This window comes from Etheostoma cragini, chromosome 7 (assembly GCF_013103735.1).
Source record: "Etheostoma cragini isolate CJK2018 chromosome 7, CSU_Ecrag_1.0, whole genome shotgun sequence".
NCBI lineage: Eukaryota > Metazoa > Chordata > Actinopteri > Perciformes > Percidae > Etheostoma > Etheostoma cragini.
Window position 1 is genome coordinate 9,285,536 of NC_048413.1, and position 21,746 is coordinate 9,307,281.

At 41.7% G+C, this 21,746-nt stretch overlaps 1 protein-coding gene and 1 long non-coding RNA gene across 24 annotated transcripts in view; one reads left to right on the forward strand and one right to left on the reverse strand.

The window, feature by feature from the left end:
- LOC117947863 overlaps positions 1-8,188 on the reverse strand; it is a 17,290-nt gene extending 9,102 nt beyond the window's left edge. Inside the window, exon 1 of the long non-coding RNA XR_004657340.1 lies at positions 8,175-8,188. This is a non-coding gene — a long non-coding RNA (uncharacterized LOC117947863). The remainder of the gene's footprint in view (positions 1-8,174) is intronic.
- si:ch73-181d5.4 (death-inducer obliterator 1) overlaps positions 1-19,735 on the forward strand; it is a 40,495-nt gene extending 20,760 nt beyond the window's left edge. For 2 of the 23 annotated variants that reach the window (XM_034877177.1, XM_034877178.1), the window contains 11 exons: positions 5,025-5,553; positions 6,384-6,543; positions 7,770-7,886; positions 7,975-8,076; positions 8,229-8,388; positions 8,469-9,090; positions 9,215-9,368; positions 9,456-9,545; positions 9,642-9,837; positions 10,987-16,101; positions 16,183-19,735. In XM_034877177.1, coding sequence (XP_034733068.1) covers positions 5,025-5,553; positions 6,384-6,543; positions 7,770-7,886; positions 7,975-8,076; positions 8,229-8,388; positions 8,469-9,090; positions 9,215-9,368; positions 9,456-9,545; positions 9,642-9,837; positions 10,987-16,101; positions 16,183-19,328 — 10,391 coding nt within the window. In that variant the 3' untranslated portion in view covers positions 19,329-19,735. Of the gene's footprint in view, positions 1-5,024; positions 5,554-6,383; positions 6,544-7,769; positions 7,887-7,974; positions 8,077-8,228; positions 8,389-8,468; positions 9,091-9,214; positions 9,369-9,455; positions 9,546-9,641; positions 9,838-10,986; positions 16,102-16,168 lie in introns of those variants that run through there. The other 21 variants (XM_034877194.1, XM_034877200.1, XM_034877183.1 and 18 more) reach the window with 21 other exon arrangements.
- The last annotated feature ends 2,011 nt before the right edge of the window (positions 19,736-21,746 follow it).

Genomic DNA, 21,746 nt, shown 5'->3' on the forward strand with positions numbered 1-21,746 from the left:
TGAACACCCTGCTATTTTGCAAGTTCTCCCACTTAGAAATCATGGAGGGGTCTGAAATTGTCATCGTAGGTGCATGTACCCTGTGAGTGACATAATCCCCAAAAATAAATCCAGAAATCACAATGTACGTTTTTTTTTAACTGTTTATTTGTATGATACAGCTGCAAATAAGTATTTGAACACCTGTCTTTCAGCTACAATTCTGACCCTCAAAGACCTGTTAGTCTGCCTTCAAAATGTCAACCTCCACTCGATTTATTATTGTGAATTAGATACACCTGTTTGAGGTCGTTAGCTGCATAAAGACACCTGTACACCCCATACAATCAGTAAGAATCCAACTGCTAACATGGCCAAGACCAAAGAGCTGTCCAAAGACACTAGAGACTAAATTGTACACCTCCACAAGGCTGGAAAGGGCTACGGGGAAACTGCCCAGCAGCTTGATGAAAACAGGTCCACTGTTGGAGCAATCATTAGAAAATGGAAGAAGCTTAACATGACAATCAATCTCCCTCGGACTGGGGCTCAATGCAAGATCTCACCTTGTGGGGTCTCAATGATTCTAAGAAAGGTGAGCTGGTCAATGACCTGAAAAGAGCTGGCACCACCGTTTCCAAGGTTACTGTTGGTAATACACTAAGACGTCATGGTTTGAAATCATGCATGGCACGGAAGGCTCCCCTGCTTAAACCAGCACATGTCAAGGCCTTTCTTAGGTTTGCCAATGACCATTTGGATGATCCAGAGGAGTCATGGGAGAAAGTCATGTGGTCAGATGAGACCAAAATAGAACTTTTTGGTCATAATTCCATCAACCGTGTTTGGAGGAAGAAGAATGATGAGTACCATCCCAAGAACACCGTCCCTAATGTGAAGCATGGGGGTGGTAGAATCATGCTTTGGGTTTTTTTTTTGTTTCTGCACATGGGACAGGGCGACTGCACTGTATTAAGGAGAGGATGACTGGGGCCATGCATTGCAAGATTTTGGGGAACAACCTCCTTCCCTCAGTTAGAGCATTGAAGATGGGATCAGGCTGGCTCTTCCAACATGACAATGACCCAAAGCACACAGCCAGGATAACCAAGAAGTGGCTCTGGAAGAAGCATATCAAGGTTCTGGAGTGGCCTAGCCAGTCTCCAGACCTAAACCCAATAGAGAATCTTTGAAGGGGGAGCTCAAACTCTGTGTTTCTCAACGACAGCCCAGAAATCTGACTGATCTAGAGAAGATCTGTGTGGAGGAGTGGGCCAAAATCCCTTCTGCAGTGTGTCAAACCTGGTGAAAAATTACAGGAAACGTTTGACCAATGGAATTGCAAACAAAGGCTACTGTACCAAATATTAACATTGATTTTCTCAGGTGTTCAAATACTTATTTGCAGTTGTATCATACAGATAATGAGTTAAAAAATAATACATTTTGATTTCTGGATTTATTTATTTTTAGATTATGTCTCTCACAGTGGACACGCACCTACGATGACAATTTCAGACCACTCCATGATTTCTAGGTGGGAGAACATGCAAAATAGCAGGGTGTTCAAATTCTTTATTTTCCTCACTGTATATTAGCAGGAGACATGAGAGGTCATCTATTGACATTAAAAAGTTTATAAACTATTTCAAGTACTGGAAGTCGAGGCATCTTCTTCTTGGCTTTGATTTGCCGAAGATAAACTTTAGTGGTGGTCTCAAAACTGAAGGTCACTAGAGGAGACCAGGGGCCTGTTGCACGAAACCCGGATAAGGGATTAAGCCGGGATATTCAAGTTATACTGGATGAATTTAGCTACGACTCGGTTGCACAAAACCAGATTGAATTAAACCCAGCCAAGTAACCATGGAGATTTATTCTTTGCGGCTAGCCTGGTCCAGCTAGGCTAAGATTAATCCTGGAGTCTTGTGTGTCAAATCGGCTGCCGTCTGATCCGAAATAAACGTGTTTAACAGTTATTCCGTTGTCTTCTGCATGTGTTCTGCTTTATTTTTATTAACATGCATTAGCCTACTTGTCACTATAGTTGTCGCGAGTTGGATTTAAACCCTACTACAGTTGTTTAGATGGTTAGGAATGGTTGACCTGGCACCCTGATGAGGAGTGACACTTTTCCCGGTGGGACGGTACTGTTTCGAGGCTGCCTGGCGTGCGGCCGGTGGCCGGTGCCTGTCCGCAGACCTGCAAGTCGCATCAGTGTCCACTCTCTCTGATAAAGTAGAGATGAGCAGCGCAGTGTCCTTGGTCTCAGGTTCAGGTCACAGGACGCGCTCCGAAGATTATGTGTGACGATATTAATGTAGCGGTGTTCCCAGATGATAAGAAGGGCAGACTGGTCAGAGACCAATACATTCATGATTTCATTTTGTTGTTGCTTGTCCTTCTCTAATAAAGGGCAGTTTGTGTTACTCCTTAATAAGTGGGCCTAATGTTTTTTTTATTATAGCTTACATTGGTTTCATAACCTTCTCAATTAGTCCCACATCACCGGACTAATAATGTGGCTTTTATACAGTACGTATGTAGTGTAGTTTACATTCATCACAACGGGAACACCACAATGCTTCTTAATCTTTTTATTTTGGTGCGGTCACTTGTCAGAAGAATAAAAAAACATGAATATTGTTTTACATATACTCACAGCGTGTATTGAAGTCACTTACTTTTTTTTCCTAGTTGTCCCTTTCTGATTGTTCTATATGAACATTGATTGTACAAAGATTTAGGAATATCTTATAGAGATTTGTGCATGGTTGTAAAACATGTTCTCACGTTGTGAATAAGGGTTTGAAATTAAGCCTAAAGTCCTTGGTCCATTTCCCGAGGAACATTAGTTCCCTCTGCTTTCTTTTGAGGCAAAGGCTATATTTTTACACCCCCACACATTCATTTGGGTCCGCTATGTTGGGCTTTTTTTCTCCGTTTGATAGGAGCCGTATTACCCTTTTTGGATATTCTTCCCTTTCCTCGTTACTTTCCATTAGAAGCTGCAGCTCATTGTGTGAAACATATGCCGCATACTTTCGTGCAACAGGCCCCAGGACCTGGTGTGCTTTCCCAAAACACACATTTGTATCTTCACAGTGGATGTCTTGCTCGCTGAGATTTTTCCATATGGGGATAATGATCTTATATAATACACCTGAAACTGATAGTTCTACTACTACTCAGTGATGGTCTTTGAAATGTTTACTCAAGCTTCTTATGAAGATTTTTGGGAACTTTAAAGCAATTGAGCCAAGTAAACATTCATTGATTGAGAAACAATCTACACATTATGACACATTATTTTCCCCCCATATCCCCCATATAAATTTAGATTAACAATAAATTTGGTCCCGTCTAGTTTTTGTCACTTTTTACAATGTTTTCAGGCCTTTTTTCAACATTTTTTGTCAACATTTTTGTCCACTATATGAGACCTGCAATGGTACAGGCAAAGATATTTGACTTTTTTGATGACATAAAAACAATTAACTCAACATGTCTGGCCCTGGATGTGATTCTAATTTTCCACTGTGGCCCTTAGGGATGCTGAGTTTACACCCCTGCAATAGGCAATTTCAATCAAGCCTACTTAATGACAGGTTTTATCAATAAAAGTGACGTAAAAGATGCTTTAAAGGTCATATCAAGTGTAGTAATGTTTCTCCATGTAGCAGTCACAAAAACTGGGAGATGCTAGTATCTATGCATAAATATTGGTACAAAAACATTTCATCAATATCTCAAATAGTGAATATCTGCATCTAAAGATTTAGTAAGCACACAACTTTGCTTCACTATGTATTATCTTGGGCTCAGTTGTTTTTCCTTTGAATAAGGTAATTTTAGAAAGTAAGATGCAAAGCAGATTAACATAGATATGTCTTTGTAGATCCTGTGTGTTAAGTCTTCAATGCAGGTAATCCAGTATAGTATAGCATGTGACAAATATTGCTGTCCATAATTGTTTCTTGTAAAAAAACAAGTTTGTGTCATGGATATTCAAGAATTTAAATGAATTAAACACTTCCCTAATATGAAGCATTGTGACCTCAAAGTACAACCCTTATTTGGCAACATTTAGATTGTCTTTATTCAGGCAGCTTACAAGGGCACTATATTTATGAATAGAAATTCTGAAAATATCTTTTTTGTGTAAACTGAATAAAGGCACTTGACCACATTTACTAATGAAAATATTTCAGAAAGGTAGTCATTGAATTATTCAACCAGTATTAATTGTAATGTTATGTAATGTTGTAACATTGCAAGTACATTATAAACAGACTATTAATGTCCGATTGATGCCAGTTGCACCATTTAAAGAATCAGAATGAAACATGAAAATTAGCCAAAAAAGGAAACGTTATGTGTTTCCATTTGTCATTGTAATGAAGGAGTTTGTTAATGGAAAATACATTGACATGAGTTCCAGTTATATATTTATTGAGTTTCAGTTATTTATGTAAACTGGTAAATGTCAGTTTTTGTCTCTAGTTTCATCTTATTAATTTACAGTCATGAAATTACCATGTCTTATAGGCTCTATCTGTAATTTTCTAATATCAACTACAGGTTTCTTCAGATATTTATTTGCAGATGGAAAATTAGCATTTTGAGTATTTTTCAACTAAAGATAATTCCAAATACAGGGCAACATAAGTCCACATTACTTATACAAAGAAATATTTAACAGCAACAGAAAACATTTGTATTTAGTTGTGTGTATTGTTGTTGTGGTTAGCACCGTCGAAAGTTCTGTTCAAACCCACTGGCTGGCTTGGAAGTTTGCATGTTCTCCTTGTGTTTTCTCAGGCTTCCTCCCCCAGTCATAAGACATGCAGGTTAAGTGAATAATTGACTCCAAAAAGTGCCGTAGTAGAATTAATGGTTTTCGTTATAACTTATGATAGCAGATTTGATTAATACGTTTTTTTTTTTACCTTAAACTGATTTGCATATGATTTGCACATGTTGGTTGATGTCACAGTTAACGGTAATTCATATTCATGAAATGCCCTGTTCTTTTTTTCTAACAGCTATAAAGGACTGTAAACAGGCTGACAATGATGCTGTAACTCCTTCAAAACAACCTCCTGAGGACACCTCGACAGATATGGCTCCCTCCTCCCAGCCTGCCACTGAGCCAGCCTCATCACAGAGCTACTCTCAACAAAAGGCAAAGGAGCCAGTAAACAGTGGTGTGCCTAAGCAGCAATCTGTAGAATCAGATCCCTCTTTACTACCACACCAAGCAGAAAGTAGTCTGTCTCCAGCTGCACCATCCCCATCCACCTCAGCTCCCAGACACCATGAAACAGGGGCTCTTATGGTCACAAAGACAACATATGTCATACCAAAGAAGCAACCTGTACCCCAGCCTCCATCCAGCCACACGTCAGCCTCAGCATCAGGCCAGAAGTCTTCTTCAGCCCCCACACTGCTGAACGAAACCAGAAATCTGCTGGTGCCACCTGCACCCAGTGCTCCCTCCTCCAGACCCTCTCAGCCCAATAACCAGGTCAGACAGAGCATCCAGCGCTCCCTCAGCAGCATCCTGTTTAAAAGGTGAGAACTGTTCTACAGGCTTATATGAAAGTCTTTTGAAAAATCTGACTTTATCCCTATGAGAAGTTAAAGTGATGTTGGTAGGAACCAAAATAGTTTATTATTAATATTTTGGACATGATTTGATAAGGATGCAATAACAGTCTTTAACTTACATCATTTAGGAAATGATACACCATATTATTCATTCATATATTCAGTGTGTTTTTACTGACCATGTTACATACATTCTTTCAGTCATCTATATTTCAGTAGCATTTTAATAAAATATGTACATTTTGGAAGTAGTGTGATCCACATATAAATTTAATTCAATCTTTTCTTGTCAAGGACAGTGCATATTAATAAACATTTTTGTAACTATGCTGGAATTGGCTAAAAGGCTAGTTTTCATCTGCAGTCCCTAACCAGATGTTACAATAGGCTCCCTTAAAAACAAGGCTAGGTATCCTAGCATGAGCATGACATGAAATACAAATAAAAACAAGCGCACTAGAGAAAATAACATTACATTCTTGTCTTGTTTCCAACAACCACAATTACTTTCCAATTTAATAATATTAAGAAAATAACATCTACATCACGTAAATAAGTCTTTCGCCTATAGTAACCAAACAAACAAATATTATAGTTAACTCACTTTGTGGTATTTTTCTCAAAACCGATTCTTTTCATGACATAATAGATTCCAGGAACATATTTGTGGCTCCAGGAACATATTTGTGGCTTTTGCACTTTTGCAACAATTAAAAGTGTTAAAATGCATCTCAATCTGTTAGAGCAGTGATGCACAACAAATGTGACGACTAACTGCCTTTTCATTTTTCAAGGGTGTGTGATTGTGAGGATTTGGAGATGTCCGAGAGTGAAGTTGCAAAGGTTGTCGCCAGCATTGAGATGGAGATGTTTGACATTTTTCGCAACACAGACAGCAAATACATGAACAAGTACCGAACTATCATGTTCAACCTGAAAGATCCAAGGAACAAGGTTTGTTTCTGTTTTGCAATAATTTTTCTTACCATACATTTTAATACTAACAAGATTACATAACAATAGATATATATATAAAAAAAAATGTTTAGGTCATCTCATAGTTATTTATGTTTTTAGTAGGGCTGTCAAACGATTAACATTTTTTAGTTGATTAATCGCATAGTAATGGTGAGTTAACTCACGATTAATCACATTTTTAAAATTCTATTTCAAATCCACTCCAATTGAAGTTAAATGAGATTATCAAATGTACTTAATAAGTAAAAACTAGACCAATTGATCTCAAGGGGGTTTTATTGACTGACTGTCACTTACTGCATTTGTAATCAATTAGTTACTTACAATTATTGAATGTAAAGTGGAACAAAAAACAAAATAATGTCTGATGATGTTGACAGTCAACTTGCTGTGTCTTGAGTTCAGCAGTATTAGGTGGGCTATGTTTGAAGTGGCCAACCACTTTGCGAGATTTAGCAGGTGCACCGTCAAATGCACTGTTTTGTAGAGCCACTGTGACTGAGCGTTGAATACTATGAGCCGTGCACGGCAGGTGTTTGAATGGTAGCTGTTTCAAAGCTGCAATCATATTTCTAGCACTGTCTGTGTTCAGCGTGCTCACTTTCTCTTCAATGTTCCACTGACCCGCCACATCCATACAATGACTCGCGCATACGTCAGCCATATGCCTCTCATCAGTTCTCATTACAGTCAATTCATGTGAATGCAGCTTTCACTCCTGATCGATGTAATGATCTGTTACTCCAAGATAGCTATGATTACCTAGCGATGTCCAATAGTCACCAGTAAGCGCGACAGAAGCTGTGTTGTCCAAATTCATAGCTAGTTTTGCCTTCTCTGTGTCATACCACTCGTGTATCCTGGACATGACTGTGGCCCTGGCAAAGTTTTGAAAATAAACTTCCCATCCATTATCCCTTCTTTCTCCATAATTCAACTTCTGTGCTGATTCTTTTCAATCTGGCTGCACACCCTTCTATGAGACTACCACTTGGCGGCACAGCCACTGTTCATCAGTGTCGCGCGCCCTGTGCAAACACCTCAATACGGGTCATTCAAGGGGTCAAAGACAACATGCGTTAATTGCGTCATTTTTTCTTAATCAAATTAATATATGATTGCGTTAACTCGTTATTATCGCGCTAATTTTGACAGCCCTAGTTTTTAGCAAACTGACTGTCCAGTATGGGTTCTCTCTTTAGGGCTTGTTGTGTTGTGTTGTACGTGGAGAGATCAGTCCTTTCAGACTGGCCAGGATGAGCCAGAAGGATATGCAGGCTACCAAAGCATCAGAGCCAAGTGCAAAAGAAACAACAGAGGTATAGTGTAAGAAATATTAAATGTAAATGATCAAGTAGTGTTTGTGTCAGACGTGATTATTTTCTTCAATCGTTTGTTTGTATCTAGGCTAAGAATGCAGCGGCTAAAACGATAAGTTTGTTGCAGAAGCCTGAAGCAGTGAAGGTTGATTTGCCCAGTTTGAATCCCGCAAGACCTGATAGAAACATGGTGTGTACCTGCCTCATTTGCATTTAATTGATGGAAATGTATTTATTTGGTCATGATATTGCCTCTCCTTGTCCATGTGAACATTTTTCATGAAAAACAATTGATGTTGTGACATTTTGTGTGTTAAGTCTGATTGTTTTGTGTCTGTATAGGTTGCTTCCCAGGAACAAAAGAAAAGCTTTCTTGCTCCTGCTCTCAAGACCAGAATAAGCCAGGGCAGGGCTGTACCAGATATTCTTGCATGCATGCTGAAGGACACAACATCTGAGCACAAGGCTCACCTCTTTGATCTGAAATGCAAGATATGCACAGGTGAATTAAAAATATGTTTTTACAATATCTATACAATAACCCATTGTTTCTTTTTTAAATGTTTGTATTTCTTCCCAAAGGCCAAATACTAGCGGGGGAGGAGGAGGAACCCGCAAAGAAAAAACCCAAGGTGTCTGAAACAAGTGATAAACAAGAACTCTCTTGGAGAAAGTCTGCAGGAGATGACTCCCCTCTACGGGCACCACCTGATTCACCTGACATGGATTCTCCAACATCATCCCTAATGGATCCTTCATCCCGCCTTATTATTGACGCTCCAGAATTGACTATAGTGGAATCCCCTGCTTCCCCTATAATGGACTCTCCAGCCTCCCCTACTTTAGAGTCTCCAGCTTCCCCTGTCATGGAGTCCCCTGCATCCCCAACCCCAGACACTCCTATAACTACTATACCAAAGAGAGCATACACACCAGTTGTGATCCCTGCTGTATCCACAGTAACCATCACAAGGCGTGACCCCCGCACTGCAGCAAGCAGGTTCTCTACTTTGTCTGGTGTCACCTCTGGCCCCAGTAACACAACCCATAATCCATCAGTCCCATATGCTCCTCTTAAAGAGAGTATCTCCGCATCGCCCTCAGCACCTGCCTCCTCACAACCACCAACAAAACCTTTACCTAAATCTATCTTGATGAAGCCATCTTCTTCTGTGGATCCCAGACTCTATGGCACATCCACAAGGTATTTAAAGAACTGTACAATAGAATGACTCCGTTTGATTCTGTTTTAGGTGGTATACATTTAAGCAAAATCAACATAATGTTTGGATATGTTTGTCATTGTGCTGTTGTGTTTTGTGTCTCAGGACGGTGATCTCTGAATCCCCAGCTGATGGGGAGACTTCTCTGTTCTTGGCTAAGCAAGATATAGTATGGAAAGGCTTCCTAAATATGCTCACTGTAGCCAAGTTTGTCACCAAGGGATATCTGGTTTCAGGATCTGCTGAAAATCTTAAAGCGGTATAGTACTGCATAATATTGTACTTTTATCATAAAAGTTCTGTTTTTATCATCCGTTGAACAACACATTTTATTTCTTGTGCGTAGGATCTACCTGATACTATACAAATCGGAGGACGAATCCTACCTCAAACAGTGTGGGACTATGTTGCAAAACTAAAGAGCTCTGTTACAAAGGCAAGCAGTAGATTTACTATTTCTTTCTGTTTTGTACAATAATATTGGAAATCTATTAATATTTAACATCTTTTTTTTTTTTTTTTTGCTAATTAGGAGTTATGTGTGATCCGGTTTCACCCAGCAACAGAGGAGGAAGAGGTGGCATATGTCTCCCTGTTTTCCTATTTTAGCAGCAGAGGTCGTTTTGGTGTGGTTGCCAATGGCAGCCGTTCCATTAAGGATGTATACCTTGTCCCACTCAGCTCAAAGGAATCAATCCCATCCATACTACAACCTCTCAACGGACCAGGTGTGACTACTTTGACTACTGCTTATAGGGCTCTATCTTGCACCTGGCGTGGCACAAAGCCCTACCCAAGTGTCTTTGCTAATTTAAGAGCGACGCAGTTGTCAATTTCGCACCATCATAATAGCAATGCGCCAAGGTACAAACATGCCTGGCTTTTAAAGTGATTGGAGGATGACACCCTGATTGGTTTATTGCAAATGCCCAAAACACACCTATGAACTTATAAAGGCACCAACTACAACACTTTTGAACATGGCACCTGGCGCACGGACCCTTTTTTTCCACCATTAAACTCGCAAAAGTGGATTTGGACATGCCAAACACCAGCGCCATTTGCTTCACGCCGTGTGCTTAGATCGTTAAAATGGGGCCCATAGTCTTTTATGATGACCTATATCAACACTTTCAGGGCCCAAGAATAATATCTCACCAAATGAATCTTCTCCTGTTTTTATAGTTAAAAACAGGCATACGTCAGAATAGGTCAGAATACGGAAGACTGGGTCTGTTCCAAAATCAAACATTGCTCACTTTCATCTCTTATGATGTAAGATAAAGTACCCAAGTCTTTCTACAAAATGTCAAAATGGGATTATTATCCCAATATGTTACTTTGTGTGTTCTGCAGATCAGGGACAATCCTGGGCCACATAGGTTTGAGCACAGGAGTCTAAACCACTACAAGGTCTTGAGAACTGAGAGCTGTAGTGACAAAATTTGCACTCTCTTTAGGTCAAGTGGATCACAGAAAAGATAGAAGTAAAAAAAAAAAGAAAGAAAGTAAAACACGTTAGCTGTAAATCTCTGAAGGTTTTTAACAAAAATTGAAACATGTTCAATTAAATCTAAATATTTCACGTGCAGTCAATGCTTTCAAGCAAGCATTTTTGTTGTTTTGTCATTTGAATTGTTTTTCAATTATTTTTACAATTGTTATTGTAATTATTGATGAAACAATTAGTGGTCCCAGCCCTAATTTAAAAGTCTTGTACCAACACCTATACATTTTGTGAATATGAATAGTTATCTAACCTTTCTGACAAATATTGTCAGTCAAGCATTTAGAAAAATTTAACAATGTGGAGCCAATTGTCAGTAATTTAGACTTGTTACAATGATTTATTTATTTCACTTTTCTTTATTTCACAGGGCTTGAAAGAAACAGGCCCAATCTCCTGCTGGGTCTGGCAGTCATCCAGAAGGCAAAACGTCCCGGAAGTTTGCCTCAGGAAATTGAAGAGAAGAGACCCAAAGTTCATATGTCCAAAGACCCTATGTGGATACCAAAACCCCCAGTCCTCTATGGTTCTGACAAATTGGAGATATTCCAACCCTACGATCCAGAGACTCCTGCTAGCACCACCCCTCCTAGCTCACCACCTTGCCCTGGCTCACCTTCAGACTCTTCCTCTTCTGGATCAGTTACCATACCATCTCCTTTAACTTCATTTAGAACAGACACTCCTGTTCCTACCTCAGCCACTCAGTCAACTGCTAATAGCATCTCCGACAAGAATCCCACAACAGCATCCGGTGATAAGACACCACTGCAGGCCATCTTGAAAAGTTTGTTTGGCAAAAAACAAACTGACTCTGCCGTCTCTTCTGACGGAAGTTCTACAACAACAACAACAACAACAACAACAACAACAGTTGGTATTAAGAAAGTCCCAATGTTTTCTCAGACCAGATCCATGGTGGATCCAATTGTCGAACAGTATGGACAGAAATCAAAAGTTAAAAAAATAGAAGAAGAAGAAAATGACTTTGACCGACCGTATGACCCAGAAGAGGAGTATGATCCAGCAATGGGATATGGAATGGTTGCCCCTCAGAGCATAGAACAAATTAAGGCAGATGGCCCTGCAGTATCAGGCTTTTCAGATGATGGTGTGGCCTATGATCCAGAGGATGAGACCATCTTTGCAGATATTCAAAGTGATATTGTTGGGACAAAATCCCTTGTTCCAACTCAATCGTCAAGTTCTTCATCATGTCCAGCCCCAATTCCTATCCAGATTGAAACGCCAGCTCCTACCTCCACTCCAGTGCTAACCTCTACCCCACCAGAAGTAAGGCAGAACATTCCTATGGGCACTGTGGTTGTCTGCGCTGCAACACTAACTGAACAACAGCGGATGCTCGAAGAGCTCAATAAGCAGATTGAAGAGCAAAAACGACAGTTGAAGGAGCAGGAAGAGGCACTACGTCAACAGAGAGAGGCTGTGGGCATGTTCATGGCTCACTTTTCTGTTTCTGATTCCCTGATGTCTCCCCCACAAAAATCTTTGCCAGTCAGTGAACTGTCAGAATCAACAGACAAAAATAGCAACCTTACAGAGACTGTGGACAGTTTGAATGTAGAATCACAAGCTGTTAAGCTAGAAGACACAACTGCCGTCCTTAATTTGGAAAATGATGCAGATAATGTTACAGAGCAAGATGAAACGCAGGAAAATGTTAAGGAATCCTCGGCTGGAGAGATTGAAGATTCTGATGTAGCTTATGATCCTGAGGATGAATCACTTTTTAATGAAATTCAAGATGATGTATTTCAAGGAGGCAGTACAAAGACTCATGATTCATCTTTGTCTAGAACAGGGCATAGTGCGAGCCGGAAGGGCACTCCTCTGAATGCGCACCACAGCAGAAAGCGAAGACTATCACCAAAGAAGAGGAGTCATCGTGAAAGGGAACTCCATAGAAGTCCTTCAAGAAGATCACAGCGCCGTTCTCCTTCACATTCCCGGAGACGTAGAGAAAGGGATAGACACAGAAGAAGTGAAAGGGACAGGTCAAGGCATAGAGCTAGAAACCAGTCTGAACGGCAAGGTCACCACAGTAAAGGGCATTCTACACACAGACATTCTCATGGACGTAGAAGATCCCCATCATCTACTGGAAAAAAGGATTCTGGCTCCCTTTCACCAAAACAGCATAGAGAACCTTCCCCTCAAGTCCTTGAGAAATCAAAGCCTTTAAGTGTTCTTTGTAATGCTCCGGACTCTGTTGTTGGACAATTTGTAGAGAGTAACACATCATTACTTACCTCAGTTACTATTAAAAATACCCCTGATGGAAACCAGCTAAAAAGTAATCTTGATGAGAGCATTGATAAAGGCTTTTCTCCACGTTCCCATTCACTTCTTCACAATGTGAAGGTTGAGACTTCAGAACCACCCAAATCCCAGGAGCTTAAAACAACTTCAGTTGGCGACCATGATGACTCATGTAGTGGTTCTTCTACACAGGTTGAGAAACCCTCTCAACAGGAAACTCTGTTTTCAAACAAGTTTGAAAGTACTGTTCCTCTAAGAGTAATTGATCCTCCCATTCGAGATTCTCCTCAGAGCCCTGATCCAGATCCACAGTTTGTAAATCCTTGCAGCATAGGAATTGACTCTCTTAAGACTGAAGAAATCAGAGTTCCTGATCTGCACACCAGTGTCTCAATGCCACATGTTAAAATTGAAAATAATGTTCTGCCTATTTGTCGTCAAGCAACAATGTCCAATATACTCTGGCCAACTGTTGGAGGTCCAATATCAAATGTTGGAAATATGGATTTTAGAACCCTAAAGCTACAGAGCTCAGGTGTCGGTGATACAGGTATGATAGAGGAAGACAAACGAATAGAAGGGGGAAGTCCAGACTTAAAGCAACAAACAATACTGGGTCATGGGGGAGGACATTCAGATCTAGCTACAGACTCAGATATTCGGCGCTCAGCATCTAAAATAGACCCTGTGACAAAGCATCCAGGACCTGGCATAAGTGATCCAGGAATGAGGAATGCAGGATCACATATGAAAGAACTTGAACATGGGAGACCACAGACAGATCTTAGAGAAACAGGAATTAGATTCCCAGGGCCTGATATGAGAGGTACAGGCATGCAAGGCATAAGTCCCAGAATTTGTCCTGGATCAGACACACAAGACCTAGCTATAATTGGCCAAGGGGAACATGTGAGGGACCCAGGGACAAGAATGCAGGGTGCAGAGACAAATTTTAGAGGGCCAGTTGTTCAACAACACAACATTGATAGAATTGGTTCATTGCCGGTCATAAGAGGTTCTGGGATGATAAGTCCAGTGCGAAATATGCAGAGTTCTAGTATGCCAGGTGTTAACCAAGAAGTAAAGGGTCCAGGCCCTTATTTTAGACACAGCAAACTAGAAGTAAGAGGAAAAATGCTTGTAACAGCTGTTGCAAATTCACATATGGGAGGATCAGGCCTACAGAATGAGAGGGGAGATCCAGTCATGAAGGGCCCTCCATCATATAGACCTGGGCCTGACATAAGGGGCACAAGGGATCCTTTATCAACTATGTATCATCCAAGTTCAGAAAATGCAGATGTCAGACCAGGTGGGATGGAAATAAGGAGAGATCAGTCTTTCGGGGGTCCACAGATAGAAGGTAGGGCTCCATTTATTATAGGAAGAGGCCAAAAAGATAGAGTTGAAAGTCCACATACTGGTGGTATGAGATCAGCTATGAGGCGCGGAGGTGTAAGAGATCCAAGTCTAGGTCCATCTTTTAGAGGCTCAGGGAGAGTTCAAATGCAATCAAAGCAAGATGGCTGTCCAGTTTCCAGTAGTGGGCCTAGAGAACATTTCAATGAACCACTGCCCAATATAAGGACTGAAAGGATGGTCCCTGGCCCTAACATGACAGAAGCAGAAACAATGCATAATTTAAGAAGGCCAGATTTGACAGAAATAAGTTATATGGGGCCTAGTCAAGATATGGATAGTATGGGTGGCTCAGATACAAGGGTTGATGGGATGCTAAACATTACAAATCAAGATTGGAGAGGTCCAGGACCAGGTTTTGTTGGTCCTGAAATGAGGAGTCACAATAAAGGCCTGGGCCCAAATATGAGGGGTCCAGATTGGAGAGAATCAGAAATAAGAGATGTTTGGAGAGGGCCAGATATGAAAGGATCAGGTCCAGTCAGGGGAAGGCAATTTATACAAGATGAATGGAGAGTCAATCAACCTGATAAGAGTCGTCCAAACATAGAGAACCAGGGGCAGGACACAATGAATGCTGCAGACCTAGACTTTAAAGAAACAGGATCTGAAATCAGCGGTCACCTTAAGCATGACAGGAGAAGACCAGGGGATCAGGATTTCATGACACCAGGACCTGTAATGAGGAGACCTGATATGGAGGTTCCAATGCATGACAGGCAAAGACCAAGAGGTCCAGATTTAATGAGACCAGAGCCTGAATGGAGAAGTCCAACTATGGGCAATCTAGGACCTGGCATGCGAGGACCAGGGGGTCCAGATTTTGCAGGACCAGGACTTGAAAGGCGAGATCGAGCTCTGGAGGGCCCGGGGCCTAACAACAGAGGACCTGTGGATTCAGATTTTAGAGGAGCAGGACCTGACAGAAAAGGCCCAACTATGGAGGCTCCACTACCTGACATGAGAGGACCAGGAGGTCCAGATTTCAAGGTGACATGGCCTGAAAGAAGAGGACCTGGAGGTCCAGATTTCAGGGGACCAGGGCCTGAAAGGATAGGTCCAGCTATGGAAGGCCCTGTAACTAACATGCAGGGACTTGGAGGTCTAGAGTTCAGTGAATTAGGATCTGAAAGGAGAGGTTTAACCATGGGGGGTCCTGGGCATGTCAGAAGAGGACCTGGAGGTCTGGATTTCAAAGGGCCAGGACCTGAAAAGAGAGGTCCAGGTATGGAGGGTCCTGGGCCTGACAGGAGAGGACTTGGAGGGCCGGATTTCAGCGGGCCAGGACCTGAAAGGAGAGGTCCAGGTATGGAGGGTCCTGGGCTTGCCAGAAGAGGACCTGGAGACCCAGATTTCAGTGAACCAGGGCCTGAAAGGAGAGGTTTATCCATGGAAGGTCCTGGGCCTGTCAGGAGAGAACCTGAAGGTCCAGACTTCAGGGGACCAGGACCTGAAAGCAGAGACTTCTCCATGAAGGGTCTTGGGCCTGACAGGAGAGGACCTGGAGGTCCAGATTTTAGAGGACTAGGGCCTGAAAGAAGAGGTCCAGCTAGGGAGGGTCCTGGAGCTGAATGGAGAGGTCCAAATATGGAGGGTCCTGGGCCTGAAAGGAGAGGACCTGGAGGTCCAGATTTTGGACCACCAGGGCCGGAAAGGAGAGGTCCAGTAATGGAGGGTCCTGGGCCTAATAGGAGAAGAGCCGCAGGTCCAGATTTCAGGGGACCAGGGCCTGAAAGAAGAGGTCAAGTTATTGAGGGTCCTGGGCCTGACAGGAGAGGACCCGGAGGTCCAGAATTCATGGGACCAGGGCCTGCAAGCACAGACTTTTCAATGCAGTGTCCTGGGCCTGACAGGAGAGGACCTGGAGGTCCAGATTTCAGAGGACCAGGGCCTGAAAGGAGTGGTCCAGCAATGGAGGGTCCTGGACCTGAATGGAGAGGTCCAGATATGGAGGGTCCTGGGCCTGACAGGAAAGGACCTGGAGGTCCAGATTTCAGGGGACCAGGGCCTGAAAGCAGAGGTGTATTGATTGAGGGTCCAGGGCCTGACAGGAGAGGACCTGGGGGTCCAGAGTTTAGAGGACCAGGGCCTGAGGGGAGAAGCTTATCTGTGAGGCGTCATGGACCTGACCGTAGACGTTATGGAAGTCCAGGTTTCAGAGGAGCAGGACCTGAAAGAAGAGACCCAGCCATGGAAGCTCCAGGACCTGACAGAAGAGAACCAGGAGGTCCAGATTTCAGTGGACCAGGACCTCATAGGAGAGCTTCTGCTATTTGTGGTTCAGGGCCTGACAGGACAGAAATAGATGTTCTAGATTTCCAGGGACCAGGGTCTGAAAGGGGAGGTCACACTATGAACAATCAAGAGCCTGACAGTAGAGCACCAGATCCGGATGGTCCAGACTTTAGAGGGCCTGGGTGTAAAAGGAGAGGTCCATATGTTAAGGGTCAAGGGCCTGACAGAAGAGGCCCAGGAAATCAAAACACTTATTTAATGGGTCCTGGGTCTGACTTTACTGGACTGGGGCCTGAAAGAACGGGTTCAGGTATAGAAGGTCCAGGGCCTCACAGTAGAGAACAGGGAAGACCACACTTCAGGGGTCCTGGGCCAAGAAGCGGACAAACAAATATTGAGGGCCCAGGGCCTGACACAGGAGGTCCAGACATCAGGGGACCAAGGCCAGAAAGACCAGGATCCAGTATGCAGGGTCCAGGGCCCAACAGGAGAGTGCCAGGAGGACCAGACATGAGGAGACCAGGGCATCAGCATTCAGGTCCAAACAGAGAGGGCCCAGGGCCTGACAGGAGAACTCCAGAGATGGAGGGAACAGGAAACAGCAGGAGCTTTCCAGAAGGCCCACTGTTCAGGGGTCCTGAGACAGAAAGAAGACCTCCAGATAGGGAGGGCCCTGGTTCTGAAAGGAGAGGTCCACATTTTAGAGATATGGGGCCTGAAATGACTGTTATGGAGGGCCCAGGGCTAGATAGGAAACATCCAAGAGGTCCGGATTTTAGAGGACCAGGTTGTCTGAGGAGAGGTCCAAACATTGAGGGTTCATGGCCTGGCAGACAAGATCCAGGCAGCTCAGGCTATAGTGTGCATGGGCCCGAGAGGAGAGGTCCAGATATGGAGGGCCCAGAACCAAAATGGAGAAAATCAGGTGGTCCAGACTTTAGAGGCCCAGGCATCAGGCATAACGCCCCAAATAAAGACGGTCTAAGACAAAGAAGAGATGACTGGGAAGGGGCTGACTTTAGAGGGTCAGAACTAATCCAAGAGATCTCAGTTATAGAAGGCCAAGTACCTGAAACAGGTCAAAACATGAGGTGTCCAAGGCCTACTAGGGGAAACAGAGGACCAGGGCCAAACTTCAGGGGCTCTACACCTGATAGGAGAGGCACAGACACAGAGGAGCAATGGTCAGAAGGAACAGGGCCCAATATGGAGGCTCTAGGAATTGAAAGAGATTGTTCAAGAGATGATTGGAAAATACATGGCAATAGGGGTCCAGGCCCCATCCAAGTAGGTCCAGGTCAGCAGGTTCAAGAACAACATAGGCAAGGTCCTCATAGAGAATGGAGAGGCCCTGAAAATAGGGGGGCAAGGCCTATACATGAAAGACCACCTATGCCATTTCCAGGCCCTTTGAGAGCTCCAGAAGATGATTGGAGTGGTCCTGGTGTTAGGGGTCCGGGGCCTGTTCAGGGTAACCCAGATATGGTATGCCCAGGGCATGATAGGGAAAGACCTGGCAATGGATGGAATGAGCCTGATAGAGGGGATGCTGGGCCAAACAGAAGGGGGCCTGGACCAAATTTTAGTGGACCAAGAGATCCAGACAATAGACGTCAAGGTCCTAATAGAAGAGGTCTAGGCATGACAGAACCAGTATCAGATATAAGAGGGGGTCCAGATATGGGGAATGACTGGAGGCAGCCAAACTTCAGGGGTAATATGAGAGGGACAAACATGGACGGACCTGGGGCTCGTAGTGGAGCTCCAGGCTCTATGGATTTCCCTAGCAGAAGAGGAATTGAAATGGAGGGTACTGATAGAAGAGTCCCCAGAGGACCAGATTTCAGACAACAAGGGCCTGAAAACAGAAATTCAAACATTGAAAGTCCAGGGACTGATGGGAGGTTGTCAAATTGTGGGGGACTAGGATCTGAAAGGCAACATGTAGATATGGAAAGCCCTGAAACAGGTAGACAAGGATTTGAGCATGATTTTAAAAGGAAACGTAGAGGCCCAGACATAAGAAGGCTAGGGCCTGGGAAAACAGATAGGGGACCAGCACCTGAAAGTTCAGATCTAAGATATGGGCCTGGGAGATGGGATACATACACAGAGAGCCCTTGGTCTGAGAGAAGAGGTCCAGATATGATGGGCAGAGGGTTAGACTCAATGGGATATGAGCCTGCCATGAAGGATGACACGGAAGGGTCAGATATAAGGGGCCCAGGGTGTGATCGCAGAGGGCTAAACATGACGGCATCACCTCACTTCAATATTAGTCAAGTTAACACATGCCAAGGCCCTAGTGATCCAAATTCTGCACCATGCAAGGGACCCCTAGGTCAAGATCAAAACAGAGGAGGAAACTCATGCCACGGTTTTGACAATCTACAAAATCATCAAGCAGGAAAGCCCCATAGACACAGAGCTGCCTTACTTCCTACTCCAACAGAAGGTCTCATACGATTCCCAAATCGAATGATCAATAATCCTGATGTCCTCAGCCTGAAACGAAAACAAATAGGTCACCCAACAGACAGGGAGTGGAGTAGAGGTAGACCAGTGAGTCGAGAAAGAGAGTTGGTCAAAGGGCAAAGACAGGAGCAGGAGAAAAGTCCTGCTGGTAAAATAAACACCCCTGTAGATGCAAGTACAGAGGATGCAGAAGGAAAAAAGGCACTAGGCAATGAAACTGAAAAACAGGGTGTGTGTGTGGAAACTAAAACCAAACTAATTATGGACGATGATGAAAATAAAAGCAATGCACGACCAAAGTAGACAGAATAAAAATCATACCGCATGGACCACTTAAGACAATAAGCCTGTCCAACTAGACCTGCAAAAAGGCTTAGTATAATCAAGTTGATCAGAGATATGAAAATTCTCCAAGATGTTTGAATTTATTATGTTCTTGTTTTTGTTGCATTTTTTTTTATTTGATTGACTAAATGCCTCTTGAATATAATCAATCCCTTGTAAATTCAACTCAATGTGCTTTTTTAGTTGGAAATAGTAAAACATGCTTTGTACAAAAATGTACAGGTTTTTTGTTTTTTAACATTGTTATAGTGTCAGTACAGTAGCCTTGATCTGGCTTTAATGTTCTGCTGGTAAAAAAATGGCTTGTTTCATTGTTCTTTTAGAATGTAAGAAGTCAATAAATGATATACCTTTTTTAAATTGTATTAGTCTAATTTTGTTATTGGAAAAAAATCCAATATTAATTCACACTACAAGCACTGTTCTGTTTGTGAAATAAAGCAAACGTGGATTTATATTTTTGGAGGTACAATTAAAAAGTCTCCTTAATAGAGGTTTGATGACATGTTTTAGTAGTTCTACTTTTCAAAATAAGATTAGGTAATTTACGCATTACAAACACCTTTTAAATAGTTATTAGGTTTCTAAAGGGCTCTGCAGTGACAAATAGGTATGGATAGACAATGGGTAAGCAAGAGCGAGGGAAGGGAGAAAAAGTCCTTGGGAAACATCCTATGCTAATAGAGTTACTAGACTGAATAAACCTGGAGCAATATTGTAAAACACTTTATAGCCACCTGCAAAGCTCATGTCTTACCAAAGGGGGGCGGCAGCATTCCGTTTGATTCTTGGCATCCATCAAGGAGTTAATATTGATCTAGCTTTGGTAATTGCAGTGGTGGAGTGTAACTAGTGACATTCACATTCAAGTAGGCTACTGTGCCTAAGTACAATTGCGAGTAACTTTATAATATATTTCTTTAAACTATTCTATTTCATAGGAAAGTAATATACTTTTGACTTCACTACATTTATCTGTTAGCTATAGTTGCTAAATTTAGAAATTAAGACGTAATGAAATACTACACCTTCTACACAGAAAATTTATAAAATGCATTGTCCTATAATCTACTGTGGCATTCAACACAGGAATCCCAGAGAGCAGTACATTTTCTCTATATGTGCTTATCCATCCTCGCTGTCATAGCAATAACAAGTATGGTGTCATGGGTAGTGGTGGAAGAAGTAATCAGATATTTTACTTATGTAACAATAGTAATACTACATTGTTGGGTTAGGCCTGCATTCAAAATCTTACTGAAGTAAAATTACAAAAGTATGTAAGTAGGATACCCAAAGTAAAAGTGCTCATATGCAGAATAGCCAATTGCAGAGTTGTAAATTACTGGACTAAATCATTGATGCATTGGTGTAGGCTACACATCACCAATGTTGGTGCTTGAAGCAGCTTGATTATAACAATATTGTTATAATCAAGCTGCCCAGTAGTCGCCTAATAAAAAAATAAATTATGATATATATATATATATATATATATATATATATATATATATATATATATATATATATATATATATATATATATATATATATATATATATATATATATATATATATATATATATATATATATCATAATTTATATTACATATATTATATATATATATCAATATATATTATATATATCATATTGATTATATTTGTATCTACAGTACATCTGCAAAGTAACAAGGAACCATACTTGTCAAGTAAATAAAGTTTAGTAAGAGTGCAATATTTCGCTCTGAAATGTAGTGGAGTAGAAGTAAGTAGCATAACAAAACATGGAAATACTTAACTAAAGTGCAACCTCAAAATTATACTTAGGTACAGTACTTGAGTAAATGTAATGAAATCAACAACTTGACATGAGTATTTTGGAGAAAAGCACTTTTGTAAAGATTAGAAATAAAAGAGAATAAGAAAAAAAAGGAAAAAGAATCACCCTTTCATTGTTTATTTCTAGTGCTGTAGCTAATGTAACAGAAGCTTCTAGTTGTAATATATGCAACATTTGCCAAATGCATTTTACAGGATCTAATTAAGGCAAGGCACTTTATTTAGTACAATTCAGACACAAATCAATTGAAAGTGCTTTACATATGCATGGACATAACGTTACAAAGCCATTAAAATTAAATTACGACATGCCATAAAAAAGTGAGTATTATGCTAGGGTTAGCTAACTAGCGTAGGCTATTATACTATAGCATTAATGTGTCGTATAGCTGCGTAATGTAACGCCACAGCTACATTATATAAAGTTGGCTAGTGTAATTTAAATTCTGCATACTATTTTTAAGGCATAAAAGTGATCCCTTAAATGTAGTGGGGTAGGCTAGCTAGTTCTACTGAAACTGAAAATACTAAAAGACT